This window comes from Protopterus annectens, chromosome 14.part0, assembly GCF_019279795.1.
Source record: "Protopterus annectens isolate FY-2018-M chromosome 14.part0, PAN1.0, whole genome shotgun sequence".
NCBI lineage: Eukaryota > Metazoa > Chordata > Ceratodontiformes > Protopteridae > Protopterus > Protopterus annectens.
In genome coordinates this window covers 1,081,104,954-1,081,127,950 of record NC_056748.1, presented here as the reverse complement: position 1 = coordinate 1,081,127,950, position 22,997 = coordinate 1,081,104,954, and the positions used below count along the sequence as shown (strand labels likewise).

The following is a 22,997-nucleotide window of genomic DNA, read 5'->3' as shown; positions in this document are numbered from 1 at the left end:
ACTACTAGATCAACCAACCCCGGAGTTGATCTCACATCCACAGAACCTGATTCATCCCAACTTGAACAGTCTGAAGCTCACGGCTTGGGTACTCCAATTCCCTTGATTGCCAGGCAGAATGATCTTTCTTTACCAGTACGTGATATTCTCATTGCATCTCATAAGTCTTCCACTAGAATTACTTATCTGAGCAAGTGGAGAAGATTTATCTGTTGGCTGAAAGATAAACAAGTAGATCCCTTCTCAGCACCAGTGTCGATAATACTGGATTATCTGGCTGACCTTTTTCAATCGGGGTCTATCGGCCTCTACCATTAGAGTTCATTTGGCTGCAATTTCTAATTTTCATGAGGGTGTCCAAGATTCCTCTCTTATGTCCCACAAATTGTGCAAACCTTCGTAAAAGGTGTGAATCATCTGAAGCCACCTTTTAGAGAACCTATTCAACCATGGGATTTATCATTAGTTCTACAAGCTCTTACAATGCCACCTTTTGAACCAGCCTCCTCTTGCAACCTAAAGTATTTGTCATGGAAAACCTTATTTTTGGTCGCCATTACTTCTGCCAGATGTATTTCTGAGCTTCAAGCTTTATGTATCAAGAGTCCATACTTGATTTTTCATAGAGATAGAGTGTCTTTGAGAACTAATCCTTCTTTTCTGCCAAAGGTGATCTCTGAAATGTCCATTAATCAAGCCATTGAATTGCCATTTTTCTTTCCCAACCATTCAAACAGCGGAGAGTATTGCCTACATACCCTAGATGTACACAGGCAAATCCATTTTTACTTAAACAGGACTAGGCCCTTTTGTAAATCTGACCAGTTATTTTTGGCCTTTTCTGGACCTACATTAGGATCTGCTGTTGTTAAGGTCACATTAGCTTAGATGGTTGAAGGACTGTGTGACCTTCATTTATACACAACGTAATATCTCGTTGCCTACTACCAGGAAAGCTCATTCAACAAGGTCGGTGGCAACTTCTGCTGCCTTCCATGCCAGAGCTTCCTTGCATGACATCTTTGCAGCTGCAACTTGGGCTACACCTCATACCTTCATCAATCATTACAAATTGGATTTGGCTTCCAGGGGAAGAGCATCTTTCAGTTCTGTGGTGCTCAGGAATGTCCTTCCATGAGAGCCTCCCAGGAATAGAGGTAGCTGGGGACTCTGTCCCATGCGTAAGGAATGAACGAGGATTAATAATATCAGATAAAGAAGTTATGTCTTACCATAATGTTCCATCTGTATTGTTGATCCTCGTTCAGTCATTACCACCCTCCCTCCTTCCCCCTCCTGTGGTTTCTAGTGGATCTCACCATCTGCTTCTCTTAGGTTATTTGACCAGAGGTAGCCTCTACTTTCTTTGACTTGCAAATTCAATCTGAGGTAACAGGGAGAGGGGGATTGTGGGTAAGAGTTTAGCTCGAGAGTTTGAAGCTGACGCGAGCTTGGAAAATGGCCAGCTCAGTTCCGAGGTCGGAACTGATACCCATGCATAATGACTGGATGAGGATCAGCAATACAGATGGAATATTATGGTAAGACATAACTTGTTTTTCTTTAACAATATAATAACAGCTATGAATGAAAAATTGTGCTATGATGTGATTATATATATTTAACTTCAGCATTTGACAGGGTCACCAAAACACTGATCAATAAATTAGTACAACTAGGTATTGATGTACTGTTGATAAGATGGATAGCCGCATGGCTTACAGATAGGACATGGCAAGTATCACACACCAGCTGGACAGGTGAAATCCTTGGTTACAGTCAGGTTGTCCCACAGGGCTCTGTCCTAGGCCCTTACTTGTTTAGATTGTATCTGTCAGACCTTACATTTTCATCTGAGGTGTTCTGCAGTCTATATGCTGATGACCTGAAATTGGGTAAACTGATTACAACTTTACAGATAAGGCATGTCTGCAAAATAATTTCACAAAATTGACCATTTTGCCACAGGAGAATAATATGTTGATAAATACATCAAAAACTAAGCATATGAGATTTGGGAGACATAAACTGAAAGGTGAATATTTAATACAGCACACAGTGATTGAAACTGTAGACTCATTTAAGGACCTGGGTATATGGGTACATTCAGCTATCAGTTTTTCTAATCATATCAACAAATTGGCTAATGAGAGTTATAGAACTATAGGTTGTATAAAAAGATTTATAAAGTCTAGGAAATCAAACATAATGAAGTCATTGTTTGATAGTTACATTAGACCCAAACTTGAGTATGGAATAACAATATGGAAACCCTATAGGAAAACAAGCATGAATAAACTGGTAAGAGTACAGCAGAAATATACCAAGGGCATCCATGGATGTGAAAATCTAAGTTATTATGAAAGACTAAAATATCTGAACTTGTACAGTGTGTCTTACAGATATTTAAGAGATCTTATTCAGGTATATGGGGCAGTTAGGGGCAACTACCTCTGGAAATGTTTGGGGCTATCAAAAAATACTAGCGAATCATCAGACAACCTATGCAGATGATTCTATAGGAATGAGAAGTGTACTAATTGGTTCTCTGACAGAGTAGCTGATGCTTGGAACAGACTACCAAATTACATTAAAGCAAGTACTAGTTTAGATATTTTTAAGAACAGCCTGGACATTTATTATGGGTACAAGTGTTTTGGTATATTGGCAAGCTAGAAGGGCATTAATGCCCGTGCTTGAAATATTTGTATGTATGTATGTATGTAGCTATGTATGTATGTATGTGTGTATGTATGTATGTGTGTATGTATGTATGTGTGTGTATGTATGTGTGTGTGTATGTATGTGTGTGTGTATGTATGTGTGTGTGTATGTATGTGTGTATGTGTGTATGTATGTATGTGTGTATGTATGTATGTGTGTATGTATGTATGTATGTGTGTATGTATGTATGTGTGTATGTGTGTATGTATGTGTGTATGTATGTATGCATGTATGTATGTATGTATGTATGTAAACCACTGCTGCCTCTCCCACCCTCCCAAACACCACCAAGAACACAGCAACCCAATTTAATTCACATTTCATAAAACCTATACTATCCTTAGTAAAAAACATTAACAACACTCCACTATTTCCAATAATTCTGCCCCACACCCCAAATCCTTCTCTATTAAACCTAGTCAGACAAGCTTCATAAAAAACCTCCTAATACAATTAAAACCCACATCCCTTGCCGCAGACATTCTGCCCAATGAATTTCTGAAAATAGCAGCAGATTCCATATCATATCCAGTCTCCCTACTCATCAACTTTCCATCTCTGAATGTTATGTCCCTAAACTTTGGAAAATCCCCCACATCATCCCTTTGCATAAAGCAGCACAGCCACAGAACTATCAAACTACAGGCCAATTGCTATTACCCCCAGCCAGAATTCTAGAAAAATGCATACATTCACAAATCCTGCCACATCTACTACACAATAACCTTCTCTGCAGCTCTTAACATAATTTTAGACCAAAACACAGCACCACAGCTGCTCTCTTAAGCTTTACAGATATAGTCAAACAGCACAGGAACAGTGGTAAACTCATATCATCCATTTTCTTCGACATGTCAAAGGCTTTTGATACAGTCTGCCCTCAAAAACTACTCAATGAACTATCCACCATAAATCTCTTCCAATCAGCTATCTCATGGTTCCACAGCTACTTGTCTGAACATCAACAACCAGTCAGGTGGCAAAATGATATCTCAGCACTGCTGCCTGTCACCGGAGGTGCCCACAAGGCTCAATTCTTGGGCCACTACTTTTTATAATGTTCACAAATAAACTCAGTACTGCGTTTCACCTAACAACAATAGTACAATATGCAGATGATTCCTTGTTCATCTGCACAGCTTCCTCCCCCTCTGAACTCCTGGATAGAACCCCAAGGGCCTTCACAGAAATAGAACAGTACCCTACTGAAACCCAAGTCATACTTAACCCGCACAAGACAAAACTTATGCTTTTCTCAGATACCAGAACCCCTCACCTCCTTTCCCTTTTTTCATCCTCTCCTCTAACAATGCCAAAATTGAGCCAGTTGACAACACCAAATGACTAGGAGTTAAAATTGACAACTCACTAAAATGTGACAAACACATAGAGCCCTAGCCATACAAAAGGTCCACATCAAATGTGGCTCACTGTGCAGAGCCAAACCATTCCTCACTCATACATCCAGACAGTCTGTAGCCAGAATACATCTGTTCTCCACTCTATTGTATGCTTTTCCTGTTTTCAATAACCTTTGAAAATCTGACCTAACCAAGTTAGAAGCCTGCTACCATAAAGTAGCTAGATTTGCTAGTAGCCTCCCTAACAGATCACACCAGTGCTCAGCTGTCCAACAACTAAAATGAATCAAATTACCAAATGTGCTATCACTCAACCAACGTACAATTGCCCACACCATTATACATAACCTGACAACGGTCCTACTCTTAATAAATTAGTTCATCCTTACTCAACCATTTGTACCCTATGGTCATCTAACAAGCTTTAACTAAAATACTTTTAAAGCCAGCAATAGTTTCTGGGATGCCCGGTTCTCTTAACAAATAGCAAAAACCTGGAATGCCATACCCCAGCATATACTCAACACTGCTAACGCCACTAAATTCAAACTGCTTCTGAAGTAGCACCTAACCAACACCTGCCTGTGCTCTTGTAATACCTCAGGATGATCTGCCCCCCCCCTCCCCTAACCCATCATCTCTCCTCACACCCTCCTTTTAGGCATATTCCAGCTGCTCATCCAGATGTTGACTGTTGCCTACTACCCAACTTACCTCTGTGTCTCCCTATCCTCGAACACCAATAACCAGTGTGATATTTGTCTGTGTGATATATGTAACTTACCTCTGTGTGTCTCGCTATCCTAGAACACCAATAACCAGTGTGATATTTGTCTATGTGATATATGTAACTTACATTGGTGTGTCTCCGTTTCCTAGAACACCAATAACCAGTGTGATATTTGTCTATGTGATATATGTAACTTACCTCAGTGTGTCTCCCTATCCTAGAACACCGATAACCAGTGTGATATTTGTCTATGTGATATATGTAACTTACCTCTGTGCGTCTCCCTATCCTAGAACACCAATAACCAGTGTGATATTTGTCTATGTGATATATGTAACTTACCTATGTGTGTCTCCGTTTCCTAGAACACCAATAACCAGTGTGATATTTGTCTGTGTGATATATGTAACTTACCTCGGTGTGTCTCCCTATCCTAGAACACCAATAACCAGTGTGATATTTGTCTATGTGATATATGTAACTTACCTCTGTGTGTCTCCGTATCCTAGAACACCAATAACCAGTGTGATATTTGTCTATGTGATATATGTAACTTACATTGGTGTGTCTCCGTTTCCTAGAACGCCAATAACCATTGTGATATTTGTCTATGTGATATATGTAACTTACCTCGGTGCTTCTCCAATTCCTAGAACACCAATAACCAGTGTAATATTTGTCTATGTGATATATGTAACTTACCTGTGTTTGTCTCCCTATCCTAGAACACCAATAACCAGTGTGATATTTGTCTATGTGATATATGTAACTTACCTATGTGTGTCTCCGTTTCCTAGAATGCCAATAACCAGTGTGATATTAGTCTATGTGATATATGTAACTTACCTCAGTGCATCTCCATTTCCTAGAACACCAATAACCAGTGTGATATTTGTCTATGTGATATATGTAACTTACCTATGTGTGTCTTCATTTCCTAGAGCACCAATAACCAGTGTGATATTTGTCTGTCTGATATATGTAACTTACCTCTGTGTGTCTCCCTATCCTAGAACACCAATAACCAGTGTGATATTTGTCTGTGATATATGTAACTTACCTATGTGTGTCTCCATTTCCTAGAGCACCAATAACCAGTGTGATATTTGTCTGTGTGATATATGTAACTTACATTGGTGTGTCTCCATTTTCTAGAACACCAATAACCAGTGTGATATTTGTCTATGTGATATAGGTAACTTACCTCGGTGTGTCTCCGTTTCCTAGAACACCAATAACCAGTGTGATATTTTTCTATGTGATATATGTAACTTACCTCGGTGTGTCTCCCTATCCTAGAACACTAATAACCAGTGTGATATTTGTCTGTGTGATATATGTAACCTACCTCTGTGCATCTCCATTTCTTAGAACACCAATAACCAGTGTGATATTTGTCTGTGTGATATATGTAACTTACCTCTGTGTGTCTCCCTATCCTAGAACACCAATAACCAGTGTGATATTTGTCTATGTGATATATGTAACTTACCTTGGTGTGTCTCTGTTTACTAGAACACCAACAACCAGTGTGATATTTCTGTGTGTGATATATGTAACTTACCCCGGTGTGTCTCTGTTTCTTAGAACACCAATAACCAGTGTGATAGTTGTCTGTGTGATATATGTAACTTACCTCTGTGCATCTCCATTTCTTAGAACACCAATAACCAGTGTGATATTTGTCTATGTGATATATGTAACTTACCTTGGTGTGTCTCTGTTTCCTAGAATGCCAATAACCAGTATGATATTTGTCTAAGTGATATATGTAACTTACCTATTTGTGTCTCCGTTTCCTAGAACGCCAATAACCAGTGTGATATTTGTCTGTGTGATATATGCAACTTACCTCGGTGTGTCTCTGTTTCCTAGAACACCAACAACCAGTGTGATATTTGTCTGTGTGATATATGTAACTTACCTCTGTGCATCTCCTTTTTCTAGAACACCAATAACCAGTGTGATATTTGTCTATGTGATATAAGTAACTTACCTCGGTGTGTCTCCGTTTCCTAGAACACCAGTAACCAGTGTGATATTTGTCTATGTGATATATGTAACTTACCTCTGTGTGTTTCCCTATCCTAGAACACCAATAACCAGTGTGATATTTGTCTATGTGATATATGTAACTTACCTTGGTGTGTCTCTGTTTCCTGGCACACCAATAACCAGTGTGATATTTCTCTGTGTGATATATGTAACTTACTTCTGCGCATCTCTGTTTCCTAGAACACCAATAACCAATGTGATATTTGTCTATGTGATATATGTAACTTACCTCTGTGTGTCTCCCTATCCTAGAACACAAATAACCAGTGTGATATTCGTCTCTGTGATATATGTAACTTAACTCGGTGCGTCTTTGCTTCCTGGCACACCAATGACCAGTGTGATATTTGTGTGTGTGATATATGTAACTTAACTCAGTGCGTCTCCATTTCCTAGAACACCAGTAACCAGTGTGATATTTATCTGTGTGATATATGTGATCTCCTTATTTTACTTTTTCCACTTGAGTTTTATTCAAAATGAAAAAGAATAACCTTTGTTGCACTGTATTATATTGTGTTTGTACAATTTCTACTTGTGTTGATACACTTGAAGCTGTTCTGTAACCTATCATGCTGTCTAAGTACAACTTCTGTTTTTGACTTTGTAAACTGCAGTGAAGCTTTCTCCCTGGGCCTATGCTGCAAATGGTCTACTGGCCCAGTCAGACTATCCTGGTAAACATATGTAAAATAAATAAATAACTTTTTTTAAGCTGATATGCTTTTTCTGCAATAGATTCTGGCATACTTTCCATTTCTTAGCATCTCTCTCCATTAGTTCTCCTCTGAGCACTGCCTTACGCCTTCCAACCAAGGGATTCCCATCTCCTCCCTTGTATCCATATTTCTTTGGATCACATCTGATACTAGTATATGAAGTTCTAGTTTCTTTTCTGGAACTCTCCAGCACTACTACTTTTCAACTTTTGATACCTCTATCTCTCCTACTGTGGGTGCTTGATCAGATAGGCTTAGTATCTCTATAACTATCTTTTTTAAATTCTCTAGCATACACCTATGAAGTAAAATGAGGTTTATATGTTTGCCTAGCTTTACTGAAGCCCTGAAAAAGGCAACTCTCTCTTTCTCTAGATATGTTTGCCTCCACCATCTAAATAGTTGTTTCATTTTATCTATTTGTTAACATATTCGTGACATACTTTGTGATATCGCTTCCCTTTGTACAGCCTGATGTTTCATTCAGGGACAGGCTGATGTCACCTGCCAAGACTTTGTAGTCCATATCTCATGATATATTTTCACGTTTGTGTAATGTATTAAATTTGCTATACTGAAAAAGCAGTTTACTAAATGCAGCTGGAAAATATTAACAGCTAACAGTCAGGTAAACAATTGCCAGTCCCTTTTAACACTGTTCATCTATTAAGGCTACTTGTGTCCAACCTCTCTAAACCTCTAGCCAACAAGTCACATTGATCTGCTGTGTTCAATGAGCCTGAAAATATCTCTGGTCATGATTTACCCCCCCCCCCCCCACCTTTAAACTTGCCCTGTGACTATTCCGAGTCCCTGTTGTTGGAGCTTTGTCAGTAGCCCCTTATAGTCCATTCTTTGAAATGCTTCTTGTCTTTATCATTTATCAACCTATCGCTGCACTGATCAGTATCCCTGTCCAACATTTATTGAGTGCCCTTTTTGACCTTTGCTGACTGAGACTGATCTGGCTGCTTCAAACTTCCCTCCCTCCAAGAAGGCTGGTGTGTTTTGTTTCTAGCTGTGTCCTAGAATTCTTTGTCTAGTGCCGAAGGAGCTGCCTTGTGAGATTGTGTGGCTCCCTGCTTCCTTTTGCTGTTTAGCTATTTCCCATTCAGTTTTGTACTCCAATGCACGGTGGTCTTGCCCTTAGAAAAGGTCTAAATGCTGCTGTTCTCTCACTTTATCGAGGAGCTCCTGGATCTCTTCCACTAGGTGCACAAGCAGGCTTTCATCATGCACTTCTTTAGCTATGATGGTGTGGTATAGTAACTGCACTCTGCAGTGCTACTGCTCAAACTGCCTTTTATATGTCATCTGTTGACAGAGGAAATTTGTGCCACAGCAACATGGTCCATCTTAATACCTTTGCCAAGTATTATACAATAAATGTAATATCCAGATCCAGAACTTCTTTGGAGCTTCGGTTTTGAAAGGTATCCTGTCATGATGCCAGTCAAGGAAAAAGGTAGCTTGAAATTCTGTCCCAATAGTTGGATCTGACTTGACGCTGGATCATTTTCATCCTAGTCCATCATAAGTGACATCCTTCCCTCAATCCCTCTTCCAAATTGCCTCTTTTCCTCCTACATATCTTGTAGACTGTGGTGATACAAGAGGCTGCTTTCTTCTGTGTTCAGCAAACTTAATCTGGAGGTAGGACAGAGTGCAGAGCTTTAAGGGTGGGTAACGTTCCAGCGCTCCAAGCTGGAAGCACTGGCACATCTGAATCAGATCTGTGATGTGGTGCAAGTCCCAATATTTGTATCAGAAGGACTAAGATGAAAAGGCTATGGTGTGATGGTAAGTACATGTGTTCCATTTATGCATACAGTCTTCTTTACAACGCTGTTTTTCTATATTTAAGGTTTGAATCATTGACATGCAGTGGTGGCATTCTGTAGTGAACCCTGTTACAAGTGAAGTTGGATTTATCAGTATCAGCTGAACCATAGTTACACCTCGATTACATGTAGCTTTCATTCAGTAGTCCTGATTAGTGATTTTCATTGTGCGAAAATTATAATATTTTCAGATGTTATAAAAAAAAATTACTTTGTGTGTTTAACTTTTAGGCAGCTCCTCCCACTGTAACTGAGAAATCAAAACGAAAAGGAGTGCCTGATGCCCTACCAAGTGGCATAGAAGAATGGGCAAACTATGATTGCCCTGAAGAAGCCAGAGACGTCTTTAAAATGAATTCTCCTTTAACAGTCAGCAAGAATAACATCATAAAACCTGTAAGTAAATATGAAAAATGTAATCGCAGTCAGCAATAAATATATTCAAATGGTATTTTTAGTATTATTTGCATAGCCAGTTCAGTGAATGTGTACTGTGCAGGAATGTTTCATCAACAGCAGCATGATTGTTGCTTTTCACAAAGTTTAGAACATGAACGTGTGTGAATGTTGGGTGTGTGTTTGTGATGGCTGGTTAATATGTGTAGATACGGATGTGTAAGAAGGCTGTGAGGGATAAGGCCCCCAAACATAGTGTCATGAGGATGTAAAAGCAACAGTTCACACTGGTGTTTATTTTAATTTAACATTTGTTTACTGGGGAGGTCCGACTGGGCTAAGTAGCCCATTTTCAGCAGAGGCCCGAGGAGAAAAGCTCCACCTGTAAAGGATACAATTAACATGGCAAAGTACAACTTAATTTATCTGTAACAGGTTACAGAGACTGAGACAAAAGTAAAACTTGATGATGCAGATCTGAGACGGGTACTTTGCAACAACACTAACATTTGATGTTAAGTTGTCTATCTCGCCTTCATTCTTGCTGGATGGGTTCGGAGCCGACCTCGGCTCCGACTCGGCCACTCTAAAAGCTCGAGAGTTGGTTCCACCGGCTCGAGGCTCCCCTTATATCCCACAATGCTAGGCGAGAGTTACCTCCGATCTCGTTTGCCGCTACAGCTTCGAGGTTGGTTGCTTCTACCGGTTCCTGGTGAGTGTTAACTTTTTCTTCTAAAAGTTACTCTTTTAACCCCTTTTTAAGTTAAATTTCTTCTTAGTTAGTGTAGATCACAAAACTTTATCCCCGACCCTAAAATTTCCCGTTTCTTTACCAAAGAACCTTTGGTTCTTCCTTTGGGCCTTAGGCCTTCCCTTCCCTAGTGGAGTGTTTGTGTAGTTTACTTTAATTTTATTGTACTTTAAATTCTAGTATCACTACTAAATTTATTATTTTTCCTGACAGGGTATAACTTGTGTGTTTGGGTGTGTGTTTGTGTACACCTGTCAGTTAGGGAAATGTCTAAAGAAGCAAAGGTCTCCGGATTCAAGAAGTGTGATGCGTGCTGTCAGAAAATGTCTCTGACAGACGCTCACACTTCTTGTGTCTATTGTCTGGGGCCTTTGCACCTGCAGGACTCCTGTGCTGTGTGCCATGGCTTCAGCCCCAGGGTCCTGCAGGAAAGAAAAACAAGTTAATTCTGAGAGGCTTATTGAAGCCAGAGGATTCCCTGTCAGTTTCAACAGGGAAGCCCTCTAAGGCATCGAGGTCTTCGGCTCCGGCTTCTGAGCCGAGACCTCAGGTTGCTCAACCTTTGCCTTTATCGGCTCCGGCTGGAGCAGATAAGTCTCAGTCCACAGTTTCTGTGGCTCCTCGGCTCCGGCGGAGCCGAGGTTATTGAGGTACCGTGTCGGCTCCGACCAGACCTTGAGCCGACAACTAGAAAGAGGTCTAGGTCACCATCTCTTGGCTCCGTTCATTCGGCTCCAGGATCTCCCCTGCTGTCTGAACGGAGCCAAAGGTCTCACTCCTCTAGGTCATCGAGGCTGTCCGATCATGACCTTCAGAGGGTAGTGAGTCGACTACTTAAGTCCAAGGCACTAGCCCAGATGCTTCAGAGCCCGACTCATCAGTCGGTGCCTGCCCCGGTCCATCAACTCTTTCCTCCTTCGACTCTTTTGAGTTCGGAGCCGGGTCGTCGGAACCGAGACTGTGATTGCCGGGCCGAGACAATTGTCTTCGGCTCCGTCGTCGCTCCGTTTTCTTCTTTGGAGGAATCTCGGCGCGGACTTCCCTCGTCGGCTCCGAGGGGTGAGTGGCATCGGACCCTTGTCCGACCCCTCTCCTCTCGGGCCGGCGCTGGTGAGTTCGGCTCCGACATCGACCTCGGAGCCATCACTGTCGGTGCCGAGGGGGGTTCTTAGCTCCTCGGAGCGGGGACCTCTGGCTCTGCCTGACAGGGGTGCATTCGAGGTCATGCGGAGTGTGTTAGAGCCTGGCTCTACTCCACAGTCGGCTCCGTCCGCCTCTCCCTCGATGCTGCCTCAGGGTAAGTCGACTCACTCCCTCATCCCGGACCGCAGAGAGCCAGCTCCTCAAGAGCCCCCTGTGGGGATTTCATCCTCTTCCGAGGCCTCTCCTGATTTGGCAGAAGAGCCCCCTCGGAAGAGGAAGTGCAAGAGGAAACACATTGACTCACCTGAGTCTATCACATCAGACACAGATCTGGATGATTCTGAGGGTTCCCCCCGTTCCCCTTCTGAAGATGTCTCATTTGCAGACATTCTGGAGATCCTGAAACAGAGGGGAAATTGGCCAGCCCTCAACCCTTCGGAGGACGAATCTGTGTATCTTGAGGCGTTTGGCTCTCGTCCTTCCACCTCCTGGGTGTCCCCCTTGACCCCCTCATGCAGGTGGTTGCTAAGAAGGCATGGACGGCTCCTGATTCAGTGGACCCCACTCCCAGGAGACCCTCTAAGTTCATCACAGCTCCATCAGACAAGCAATTTTTATCAAAAGGAGTTTCTGTGGATGCTATGGTGGTAGCTGCTGCCACAAAGAAGGAACTGGCTGATCCTTCAGTGCCTGTCCATCCACCTAACAAGGAATCTAGGTCCATGGATAGGTACGGGAAGCGGATGTTCTCCTCAGCGACATTTACTATGCGTTCGCTGAACTACCTGTGCCATTTCACTCGTCTTCAGAGGGACTTGATCAAGGAAGCGAGTGAAATGTTAAAGGATCCTACAGCTGCGGGTTTCCAAGAAAAAATGAACACGCAGCTGGCTACCCTTAATTCCATATCCAACTCCTCCATGCGCCTCCTCTCTTATGTGGCCGATGGAGCGAGCAGAGCCGCAGGGACAGGTGTAGCTTTACGTAGGCACGCCTGGATGCGGCTATGCAATTTTGCGGACCCTTTCAAGATGTCTTTCACGAACTCCCCTTTTGATGGATCATCTCTCTTTGGTCCTCAAGTGAAAGAGACCCTGACTAGGTGCGAGACTGATGGCAAGACCCTTTCTGCCGTCGGAGTCCATTTTTCGACTCCTTCTAGGCCTTACCCCAAAGGCCAGAAGGGTGGGAAGATGTGGTTCCGTAAACAATCTCAAGGGACTTCGCCTGACGCACAGAGTCGTTTTCCTACCAAGGGCAGAGGTGGGAATAACAATGGTAGACGTAAGCCCTAGGGGCAGGGGTCCGCAGAACCAGGGCAATCGGGAAGCCTTTCCTGACAAGCCCTTTCAGCATCCCTGAGGTGTTGCCCGACTGCCCATCTTCGGAGGCAGTCGGGGAAGATTGTCACTGTACCCAGAAGCCTGGCTATCCCTGACTCAAGACAAATGGGTACAGTCCATCATTTCCGAAGGCTATTCTATCCCCTTTCTTCGTTTTCCAAATCAGTCAAAAAAATCCCTTCCAGATGTTCCACCCGCTCAAAGGGATATAGCAGCTTTGGAAATTTCAAAACTGCTTGCAAAAAGAGCAATTCAGTCAGTGCCAGCAGATCAACAAGGATCCGGAATCTACTCAAGGTTCTTTTTAGTTCCAAAGAAAACAGGGGACTGGAGACCGATTTTGGATCTCAGTGTCTTGAACAAATCAGTCAAGAAAACAAGATTTCGGATGGTCACGCTGCAATCCATTCTTCCCCTTTTGGGCAAAGGAAACTGGATGTGCTCTATAGACCTTCGGGATGCGTACTATCACATAAAATGAACAGGCGCTCCAGAAGATTCCTCCGCTTCAGGCTGGGAACCAGTCATTTTCAGTTCAGGGCCCTGCCCTTTGGTCTCACCACTGCCCCGGGTGTTTACCAAATGCATGGCAGTGGTAGCTTCTCACCTGAGACGACAAGGATTCCAGGTGTTTCCATATTTGGACGACTGGCTTCTCACAGCTCCCACCAAGCATCTCCTTCTGATGGCCAGAGATTATACTTTTCGCGTTTGTCAAAAACTGGGTATTTCAATAAATTGCGAAAAGTCTGTTTTGTCGCCTTGTCGTACTATTACCTACATAGGCAAATCTAGATACTATAAACATGTCTGCAAGGCTAACGAACCAAAGGATATCAGACATTCACAAATTGGTGTCACTTCTTCTCAACAACAACAGAGTCAAAGCCAGGTTAGTTCTAAAGGTGTTGGGAATCATGGCAGCGGCCATACCTCTCCTTCCATTGGCCAGATACCACATGCGGATCCTTCAGTGGATGCTTTTCACTCAATGGTCATACCAGGAACTTCCAATGTCTCACACCATTATGATCACGCAAGCGTGCAAAAAGCATCTCATGTGGTGGATGTCTTACCCAGCTCCTGTCGGGAAGACCATTTGTTCCACCTCCTCCGGTTGCTACTCTGACAACGGATGCCTCCCTGATCGGGTGGGGGGGGCATTATCAGGGCAGGACAGTCCAGGGCACATGGCAACCAAACGAATGCCACTTGCACATAAATGTTCTGGAGATGAGAGCAGTGCTTTTAGCGTTGCAAGCCCTTCAAGACTCTCTTCCCTTGGGAACGATTGCAATCCAGACAGACAATATGTCTGTAGTGTGGTACATCAACAAACAAGGCGGAACCAGATCATACCCCCTGTGTCGAGAAGCACTCAGACTGTGGCAATGGGCGATTTCTTCTCGGCGTTTTCTGATAGCAACGCACATCCACGGGAAGTCCAATCACATTGCGGACAAGTTGAGCAGAGCTATACTCATGCCTCACGAGTGGTCTCTGAAAGACTCTGTAGTGAGAGAAATTTTTCTCAAGTGGGGTCAGCCTTGCTGCGATCTTTTTGCTACTCCCCAAAACAGCAAGTGCAGAGAATATTTCACTCTATTCCCTTTACCAGGCCAACCCAGCAGGGACGCTCTAGTCCAAGTTTGGCCCGGGGACTTCTGTATGCATTTCCTCCTTTCCCACTGATCTCTCAAGTAATACAGAAAGCTATCGCTCAGAAGGCCTCATTGATCCTCATTGCTCCTTACTGGCCTCGACAAGTGTGGTTCCCCTTTCTACATCGATTTCTCTTGGGCGACCGTGGAATCTGGACCTAGTTCCAGATCTTTTGATCCACCAGTCGGGTCAGTTTCATCGCTCCCTCCCTCTCTGAACCTCACTGCTTGGTTCCTCCAGTTCCAACCGTAGCCAGGCTTCCTCAATTATCTCACTCTGTTAGAGATATATTGATAGCTTCCCATAAATCTTCCACTCGAAGATTTATTTGAGTAAGTGGAAACGCTTCTCATATTGGGCACAAGGAAAGGACATAGATCCTTTCACCGCTTCCATCCAAATAGTCCTTGATTTTCTAGCTGAACTCTTCCATGCAGGTTCATCTCCATCTACTCTTAAGGTTCAATTGGCAGCTATTTCTAACTTCCATGTGGGTATTTCTGAATCTGCCCTAATGTCCCACAAACTTTGCAAAGCCTTTTTGAAAGGAGTTTTTCTTCTCAGACCTCCTATAAGAAATCCTCCTTCTCCTTGGGACCTAAATTTAGTTCTTGCTTCTTTGATTCTTTCCCCTTTCGAACTTGCAGCTTCATGTTCCTTGAAATTATTATCATGGAAAACTCTCTTTCTGGTGGCTATCACATCAGCTAGAAGAATTTCAGAACTTCAAGCACTCAGTTGTCGTTCTCCTTATCTTTTGTTCCATAAGGACAGAGTATCCTTACGAACTAACCCGTCCTTTTTGCCTAAGGTGGTTTCAACATCAAATCTAAACCAAAGCATTGACCTCCCTGTCTTTTTCCCAGAGTATTCCAATAGGTCTGAACAAAAATTACACTGCCTGGATGTTCATCGTCAATTAAGGTACTACTTGGATAGGGCGAAACAATTCAGAAAATCTGATCAGCTGTTTGTCTCCTATGCGGAAAGCAGAAAGGGACTTTCAGTTTCAAAGGTATCATTATCCAGATGGCTAACATCTTTGATTTCCCTGGTATATGAAATTAGACAACAAAAATTGCCTAACAAACCTAAAGCCCATTCCACCAGAGCGTTGGCTACTTCTTTAGCCTTCCAAGACAGACTGCCTATTGACACCATTTGTGCAGCGGCTACTTGGGCTACTCCTCACACTTTTATTTCTCATTATAAGTTGGATTTAGCTTCTAGGCATAGAGCTAATTTTGGTTCCACTGTTCTCAGGAGTCTGTTCCGTTAGGCCACCCGGGACATGGTGCTAGGGACGCGGTCCCATCCAGCAAGAATGAAGGCGAGATAGACAACTTAACATATAGAAGTTATGTTCTTACCATAACGTTCCATGTTAGTTGTCTTCTTCTCGACTTCTTCTTGCGTCCCACCCTCCTTCCCCCTGGCCTGGACAGACCTAGAGGAGTTGTGATCGTGACCTCTCTTTCTACCACCTCTTTCTTAGTCATATGCTATTATGCATATTTCTTGGTTCAGGATGTAGGTCACCCTTCTTTCTTCCTGTTGTTAGAGGTGGATTCTGTTTTACAGTTATACTGTTACTGTTTTAAGCTGGGGTTAGCTTACAAATGAGATCTGAGGTAACTCTCGCCTAGCACTGTGGGATATAAGGGGAGCCTCGAGCCGGTGGAACCAACTCTCGAGCTTTTAGAGTGGCCGAGTCGGAGCCGAGGTCGGCTCCGAACCCATCCAGCAAGAAGAAGGCGAGAAGAAGACAACTAACATGGAACGTTATGGTAAGAACATAACTTCTATTTCTGTAACGCCGTGTAAGAAATAGCCCAGACAATGCTAGGAATTTATAAACATTAATTAACAGAAGTCTGGGTATCATGGTTGAACTAAAAATTTCCAAAAGGAGCAACGTGAAAGTAAGTAGAAGTAATGACAATGTGCAGAAGGTGTCATGCAAGCATATTCACAGTAGTCATGTTTAACCTTATCATGTTATAGCACATTGTGTAGTTCATGTAGAGAATTCTGCTGAGGGTATAGATGAGCAGACAGAGAAGATGGGGAAGAAGGTGGGAGAAGATGGGTGAAGAGGTATTGCTTATGTCTGTTGATTACAGCCAAAGAAGAGATGAGCTTTGAATGTTTGTCTGATGTTGTTAGAGCAAAAGGTGATTGTGTAATTAGTCAGATGGAGAAATCAGTGGCATTTTATTTAATATTGAGTGAGAGTCCAATGGTACAATAAACTGATGCTGCCATTTGAGAAGTGTAGAAAGGTTTAAGTGAAGAGGTCTACTGTCTTATTTAATATTGAGCGAGAGTCCAGTGGTACAATAAAATGATGCTGCCATTTGAGAAGTGTAGAAAGGTTTAGGTGAAGAGGTCTACTGTCTTATTTAATATTGAGCGAGAGTCCAGTGGTACACTAAAATGATGCTGCCATTTGAGAAGTGTAGAAAGGTTTAGGTGAAGAGGTCTACTGTCTTATTTAATATTGAGCGAGAGTCCAGTGGTACAATAAAATGATGCTGCCATTTCAGAAGTGTAGAAAGGTTTAGGTGAAGAGGTCTACTGTTTTATTTAATATTGAGCAAGAGTCCAGTGGTACAATAAACTTATACTGCCATTTGAGAAGTGTAGAAAGGTTTAGGTGAAGAGGTATACTGTTTTATTTAATATTGAGCGAGAGCCCAATGGTACAATAAACTGATAATGCCATTTGAGAAGTGTAGAAACGTTTAGGTGAAGAGGTATACTGTTTTATTTAATATTGGGCGAGAGTCCAATGGTACAGTAAACTGATCCTGCCATTTGAAAATTGTAGAAACGTTTAGGTGAAGAGGTGTACTGTTTTATTTAATAAACTGATGCTGCCATTTGAGAAGTGTAGAAAGGTTTAGATGAAGAGGTGTACTGTTTTATTTAATATTGAGCGAGAGTCCAATGGTACAATAAAATGATGCTGCCATTTGAGAAGTGTAGAACGGTTTAGGTGAAGAGGTCTACTGTCTTATTTAATATTGAGCGAGAGTCCAGTGGTACAATAAAATGATGCTGCCATTTGAGAAGTGTAGAAAGGTTTAGGTGAAGAGGTCTACTGTCTTATTTAATATTGAGCGAGAGTCCAATGGTACAATAAAATGATGCTGCCATTTGAGAAGTGTTGAAAGGTTTAGGTGAAGAGGTCTACTGTCTTATTTAATATTGAGCGAGAGTCCAATGGTACAATAAAATGATGCTGCCATTTGAGAAGTGTAGAAAGGTTTAGGTGAAGAGGTCTACTGTCTTATTTAATATTGAGCGAGAGTCCAATGGTACAATAAAATGATGCTGCCATTTGAGAAGTGTAGAAAGGTTTAGGTGAAGAGGTCTACTGTCTTATTTAATATTGAGCGAGAGTCCAATGGTACAATAAAATGATGCTGCCATTTGAGAAGTGTAGAACGGTTTAGGTGAAGAGGTCTACTGTCTTATTTAATATTGAGTGAGAGTCCAATGGTACAATAAAATGATGCTGCCATTTGAGAAGTGTAGAAAGGTTTAGGTGAAGAGGTGTTAAATACAGCAAGCAGAGAGAACTTAATGATTAGAGCATCATCACCGTCTGAATACTTGTGTAGGTGAGAATTATATGGTGGCAGAAAATGTACCCTGAGCATTCACAATGAACACTAGTGCTTGCGTTAAGGACTGTGGTAAATGGCCCTGGTTCTGTGATGTGGAGATTGCTATTTCAGAGACACATTAGCCATAATGAAGAATGACCTCATCTGCTAAGTTGCATGACTCTGAATCACTGCTAATGACTGCTACTGCAGATCAGTACTTCACTGCAGTAAACAGTCGAGGCCACGTTGTGTTAACACAAGCTCCCCCCTCAGCCACTGCCACACACACACGCACACAGTGCAACACACCACATACCTTACTCCTGTCCCTCTTAAAAGAATGTCCACAGAGTCTGTTTTTCCCCAGCCTGGTAATTCACAGATGATTACAGTCAGTCCTTAATGCTAGACATTTGAGTTTCACATTTCATTTCCTACAGTAAATGTATGCTAGTGCAAAAGCTGTTATCCTATGACTTTGTAATATGTCTAAAGAAGGCTTCAAATTCCTCTATGATTTTGTTCCATGATTAAGTTTGGCTTTTTGTACTGATTTCTTCCATTACAGGATTGAAAGGTATGTTTAACATTGCCCGTTCCTATTCCTTAAGAGTTATGAACTGTTGCAGGCATTTTATAATGCCCAAAACCCTAAATCTATATTCATTTTTTAACTAACTCATCATTTAGCACAGTGGTTAATGCTGGGGTTTTGGTCCAAATTCCTCCTGTCCCCCTTAGTATTTTTTTCTCCTTATTTATGCTTAATATAATATCACTGGTGCAGAGAACTGGTGTTCTCAGTGGCAGATAGTAGGATGCAGGGTTGGATTCCCTGTTAGTTCATGTTAATGTGTGCTATTTATCCCTGGTGCCTAGTGGTTCTACAAAACATTTTTTTAAACATGTCTTTAAAGCAAGCGCTATAGCGTATCCCTGATGTTGAGTGTCCCCCCGATCCATGTTGTATTTACATGCCATTCAGGCATGTTAAGCCAGGTAATCCCTAACTTCTAAAGTTTCCCCAGTCCTGTGTGCCATTAAGTCATGTAGCGTAAGTCTTGAACCTCTGATTCCTTTGGAGGTTCTTCCAGGGAGGTGTTAATGGCTACTTGCGGCATGGTGTCAATGACTTCAGTATTGATAGAGGAAGGCCTATTCAGGACATATTCAGGACATTGTTAAAGTGCTCAGCCCATCTTTCCAGGATGGCTTGCTTGTCAGTAAGCAGGTTGGACCCATCGGCACTGAGCAATGGTGATGTTCCAGAGGACGAACCTCTGATTGCTTTGGAGGTTCTTCCAGGGAGGTGTTAATGGCTACTTGCGGCATGCTGTCAATGACTTCAGTATTGATAGAGGAAGGCCTATTCAGGACATATTCAGGACATTGTTAAAGTGCTCAGCCCATCTTTCTAGGATGGCTTGCTTGTCAGTAAGCAGGTTGGACCCATCGGCGCTAAGCAATGGTGATGTTCCAGAGGACTGTAACTCATAGATGGTCTTCAGGGCATCATAGAAATGCTTGGAGTTGTTGCTATCAGCATACTTCTGGATCTCATCTGCCTTTCTGCTAAGCCAGGAGTCCTGCATCTCTCTGAGCTTTGCTTGCACCTTGCTTTTGATGGAGTTATAGGCTGCTTTCTTGAAGATGGATGTAGTGTCTTCCTGGACGGATCTCAAGGCTTCATGCTTCTTATCCGGCAGCTTCTGAATGTCTTCATCATTATCATCGAACCAGTCATGGTGTTTGCGTGTGTTCAGGTCCAAATGAGCGAGAGCAGTGTTGTACACCACATCCCTAAAGGATGCCCAAGCGAGAGCGGTAATGTAGACCACAGCACTAAAGGATGCCCAAGCGAGAGCGGTGTTGTTGGCCACATCCCTAAAGGATGCCCAGTCCTCTTCTATGCTGTTGGTGCCAAAGATGAGTTGGTCAAGCTTACTGTCGAGGTCCTCCCTGAGGTTCTGGTGCACAGAATGCTTTTCTAACTTGCTGACATTCAGGCGCCTATTGGTCTTTTTCCCCTGCGGGTGCCGTCTAGGCTGAATGTGCATGTTGAGTTTTGAGAGGATGAGTCTGTGGTCTGTCCAGCAGTCTGTGCCACACATGGCCTTAGTCACTCTATCATCCTACCTGTCCCTTCTCCTTACTATAACATCAATTAGATGCCAGTATTTGCTGCGTGGATGCATCCAGGACATCTTGGTCCAGTTGGGTAGGCGAAAGACTGTGTTTGTGATCAACAGGTCATGAGCTGTGCAAGTCTTCAGAAGTAGATGACCATTGCTGTTACTTTTGCCAACTCCATTCCTCCCAATCTCATCCTCCCGTGTCTGGTTGTCTGCACCAACTCTGGCATTGAAGTCACCTAAGATGATGAGCTTATCCATCTTGGGTACAATTGCTATGAGGGACTCCAAGTCTTCATAAAACTTGTCTTTAATTTCCTCTGGATTCGTCATGGTGGGGGCATATACACTGATGAAGGTAGCATGGCGTTTTCCTTTAAGGGGGAGCCGCAGAGAGATGAGTCGGCCATTGAATCCTTTAGGGAGGCTGGCTAATTTGCTAATCAGATTAGATCTTATTGTGAAACCCACTCCTGCTTCATGACGTTCATTGCTGCTGCGGCCACTCCAAAAAAAAAAGTATAACCGGCTTTAAATTCTGTCAGCTGGCCTTCTTCTGCAAACCTGGTCTCACTGAGGGCTGCTATTTGGATGTTGTACTTGCCAAGTTCTCTTGCAACAAGTGCTGTCCGTCTCTCAGGTCCGTCTGTTTTGGAGCTATCCATGAGTGTGCACACATTCCATGTGCCAATGGTGAGCGAAGTCACCAATGTTTTTTTCTTTGTGATTCGACCGCATGGTTGGAATCCCCGCCTGCTGTGGCAAGAAGACCAGGGGTAGGATGAAGCAGGCTATGTTTAGGGCACCTTTTCTAGCCCCTTCCTCAGACCATGGAGGTGAGCAGAGCGATCCTAAATAGGGCTGCTCAGACACCCAGGGGGCTGCTGAACTCCACTGCTGCTTCAGTCCAGTCGAGAGCGACCCATTGCCCTGGGCTGCCTGTGTATGAGGTTGTGACTACAGCTTCCAGTGTAGCAAGCACCTGCTGCTTCGTCATTCACCCATCGCCACGGAATTGGGGGGGGGGTGATGATCTTTTGATTTGCGCGTAAATTGCATTATAGCAATTAAGCTTCTCTCCAATAGTAAAGCACCAGGCTCTGACTCCATTCCTGCTGAAATCTACAAGAAAGGGGGACCAGTCTTGTTACAGAAGCTCAACGAGCTGTTCAAAACCATGTGGCAACAGGTAGTTATCCCTCAGGAGCTAAAGGATGCCTCCATTGTCCATTATAGGAGAAAGGGAAACAGGCAGTCTTGTGACAACCACAGAGGAATCTCTGTCCTGGTCATTGTCTGCAAAATCCTTGCCAGAGTCCTCCTCAACCATCTCATTCAACACATGGAAGATGGACACCTGCCAGAGAGTCAATGCGGCTTTAGAGAAGGCTGAGGGACACTGGACATGATATTTGCAGCACATCAAAGTCAGGAGAAGTGCCAGGAACAAAACAGGGACCTTTATACAACATTCATGGACCTGACTAAAGCCTTTGACACTGTTAGTCATGATGGGCTATGGATAAGTTTGGCTGCCCAGGCAAATTTATCAGTATGGTGTGCCAGTTCCATGATGGTATGCTTGCTCGAGTATTGGATGATGGAGACTCCTCTGATGCCTCCCCAGTCACCAGTGGAGTTAAGCAAGGCTGTGTATTGGCACCCATGCTGTTCAGCATGATATTTTCGGCCATGCTGGCAGATGGTTTCTGCAAAGATGAAGAAACCAGCATCAAGATCAGATACAGGACTGATGTCAGGCTATTCAACCTGCAGAGGCTACAGGCCAAGACCAAGGTTGAATAGGATTTTCTGTGTGATTTCCTGTTTGCAGAAGACTGCAGCAGAGTATGAACTGCTTTTCCACTGCCTTCAGAAACTTTGGCTTCACAATTAATACAAAGTAGACTGAGGTTTTGCATCAGCCTGCACCACAGAAGACGTATACAGAACCAACTGTCACCGTTGAAGGTGAGATCTTGAAGGCTGTTGACAAGTTTACATACCTTGGCATCACACTCTCCAGATTTGTGAACATTGATGATGGAGTAGACACACGCATCGCCAAGGCAAGCTCTGCATTTGGACAGTTGCAGGAGTCATTGTGGGAGAGGAGAGGCATTAAACTGTCCACAAAGCTGAAGGTGTACAAGGCAGTCATACTGCCGGCATTACTGTATGCCTGTGAGACATGGACTGTGTAGGAGCATCATGCCAAAAAGCTGAATCGTTTCCATATGAACTGCTTAAGAAGACTGCTGAAAATTACCTGGCAGGACAAAGTTCTAGACACAGCTGTCCTCACTCAAGCTGGACTGTCAAGTATCTACACCCTGCTGAGGAGAGCCCAAGTCAGGTGAGCAGGCCACCTTGTACATATGCCAGACACACGCCTCCCCCAAGAGACTGTTTTATGGAGAACGTGCAGTAGGCAAATGCACATAAGGTGGGCAGAAAAAGTGCTTCAAGGATACATTGAAAGTCTCTTTGAAGAGCTTCGGCATTGACCTGGACTCCTGGGAAATC

At 43.1% G+C, this 22,997-nt stretch overlaps 1 protein-coding gene across 1 annotated transcript in view; it reads left to right on the top strand.

Annotated features, from left to right (window-relative positions):
- CFAP46 (cilia and flagella associated protein 46) overlaps positions 1-22,997 on the top strand; it is a 3,596,153-nt gene that overhangs the window by 1,843,287 nt on the left and 1,729,869 nt on the right. Inside the window, exon 34 of the mRNA XM_044056880.1 lies at positions 9,662-9,826. Within this exon, the coding sequence (XP_043912815.1) occupies positions 9,662-9,826 (165 nt within the window). The remainder of the gene's footprint in view (positions 1-9,661; positions 9,827-22,997) is intronic.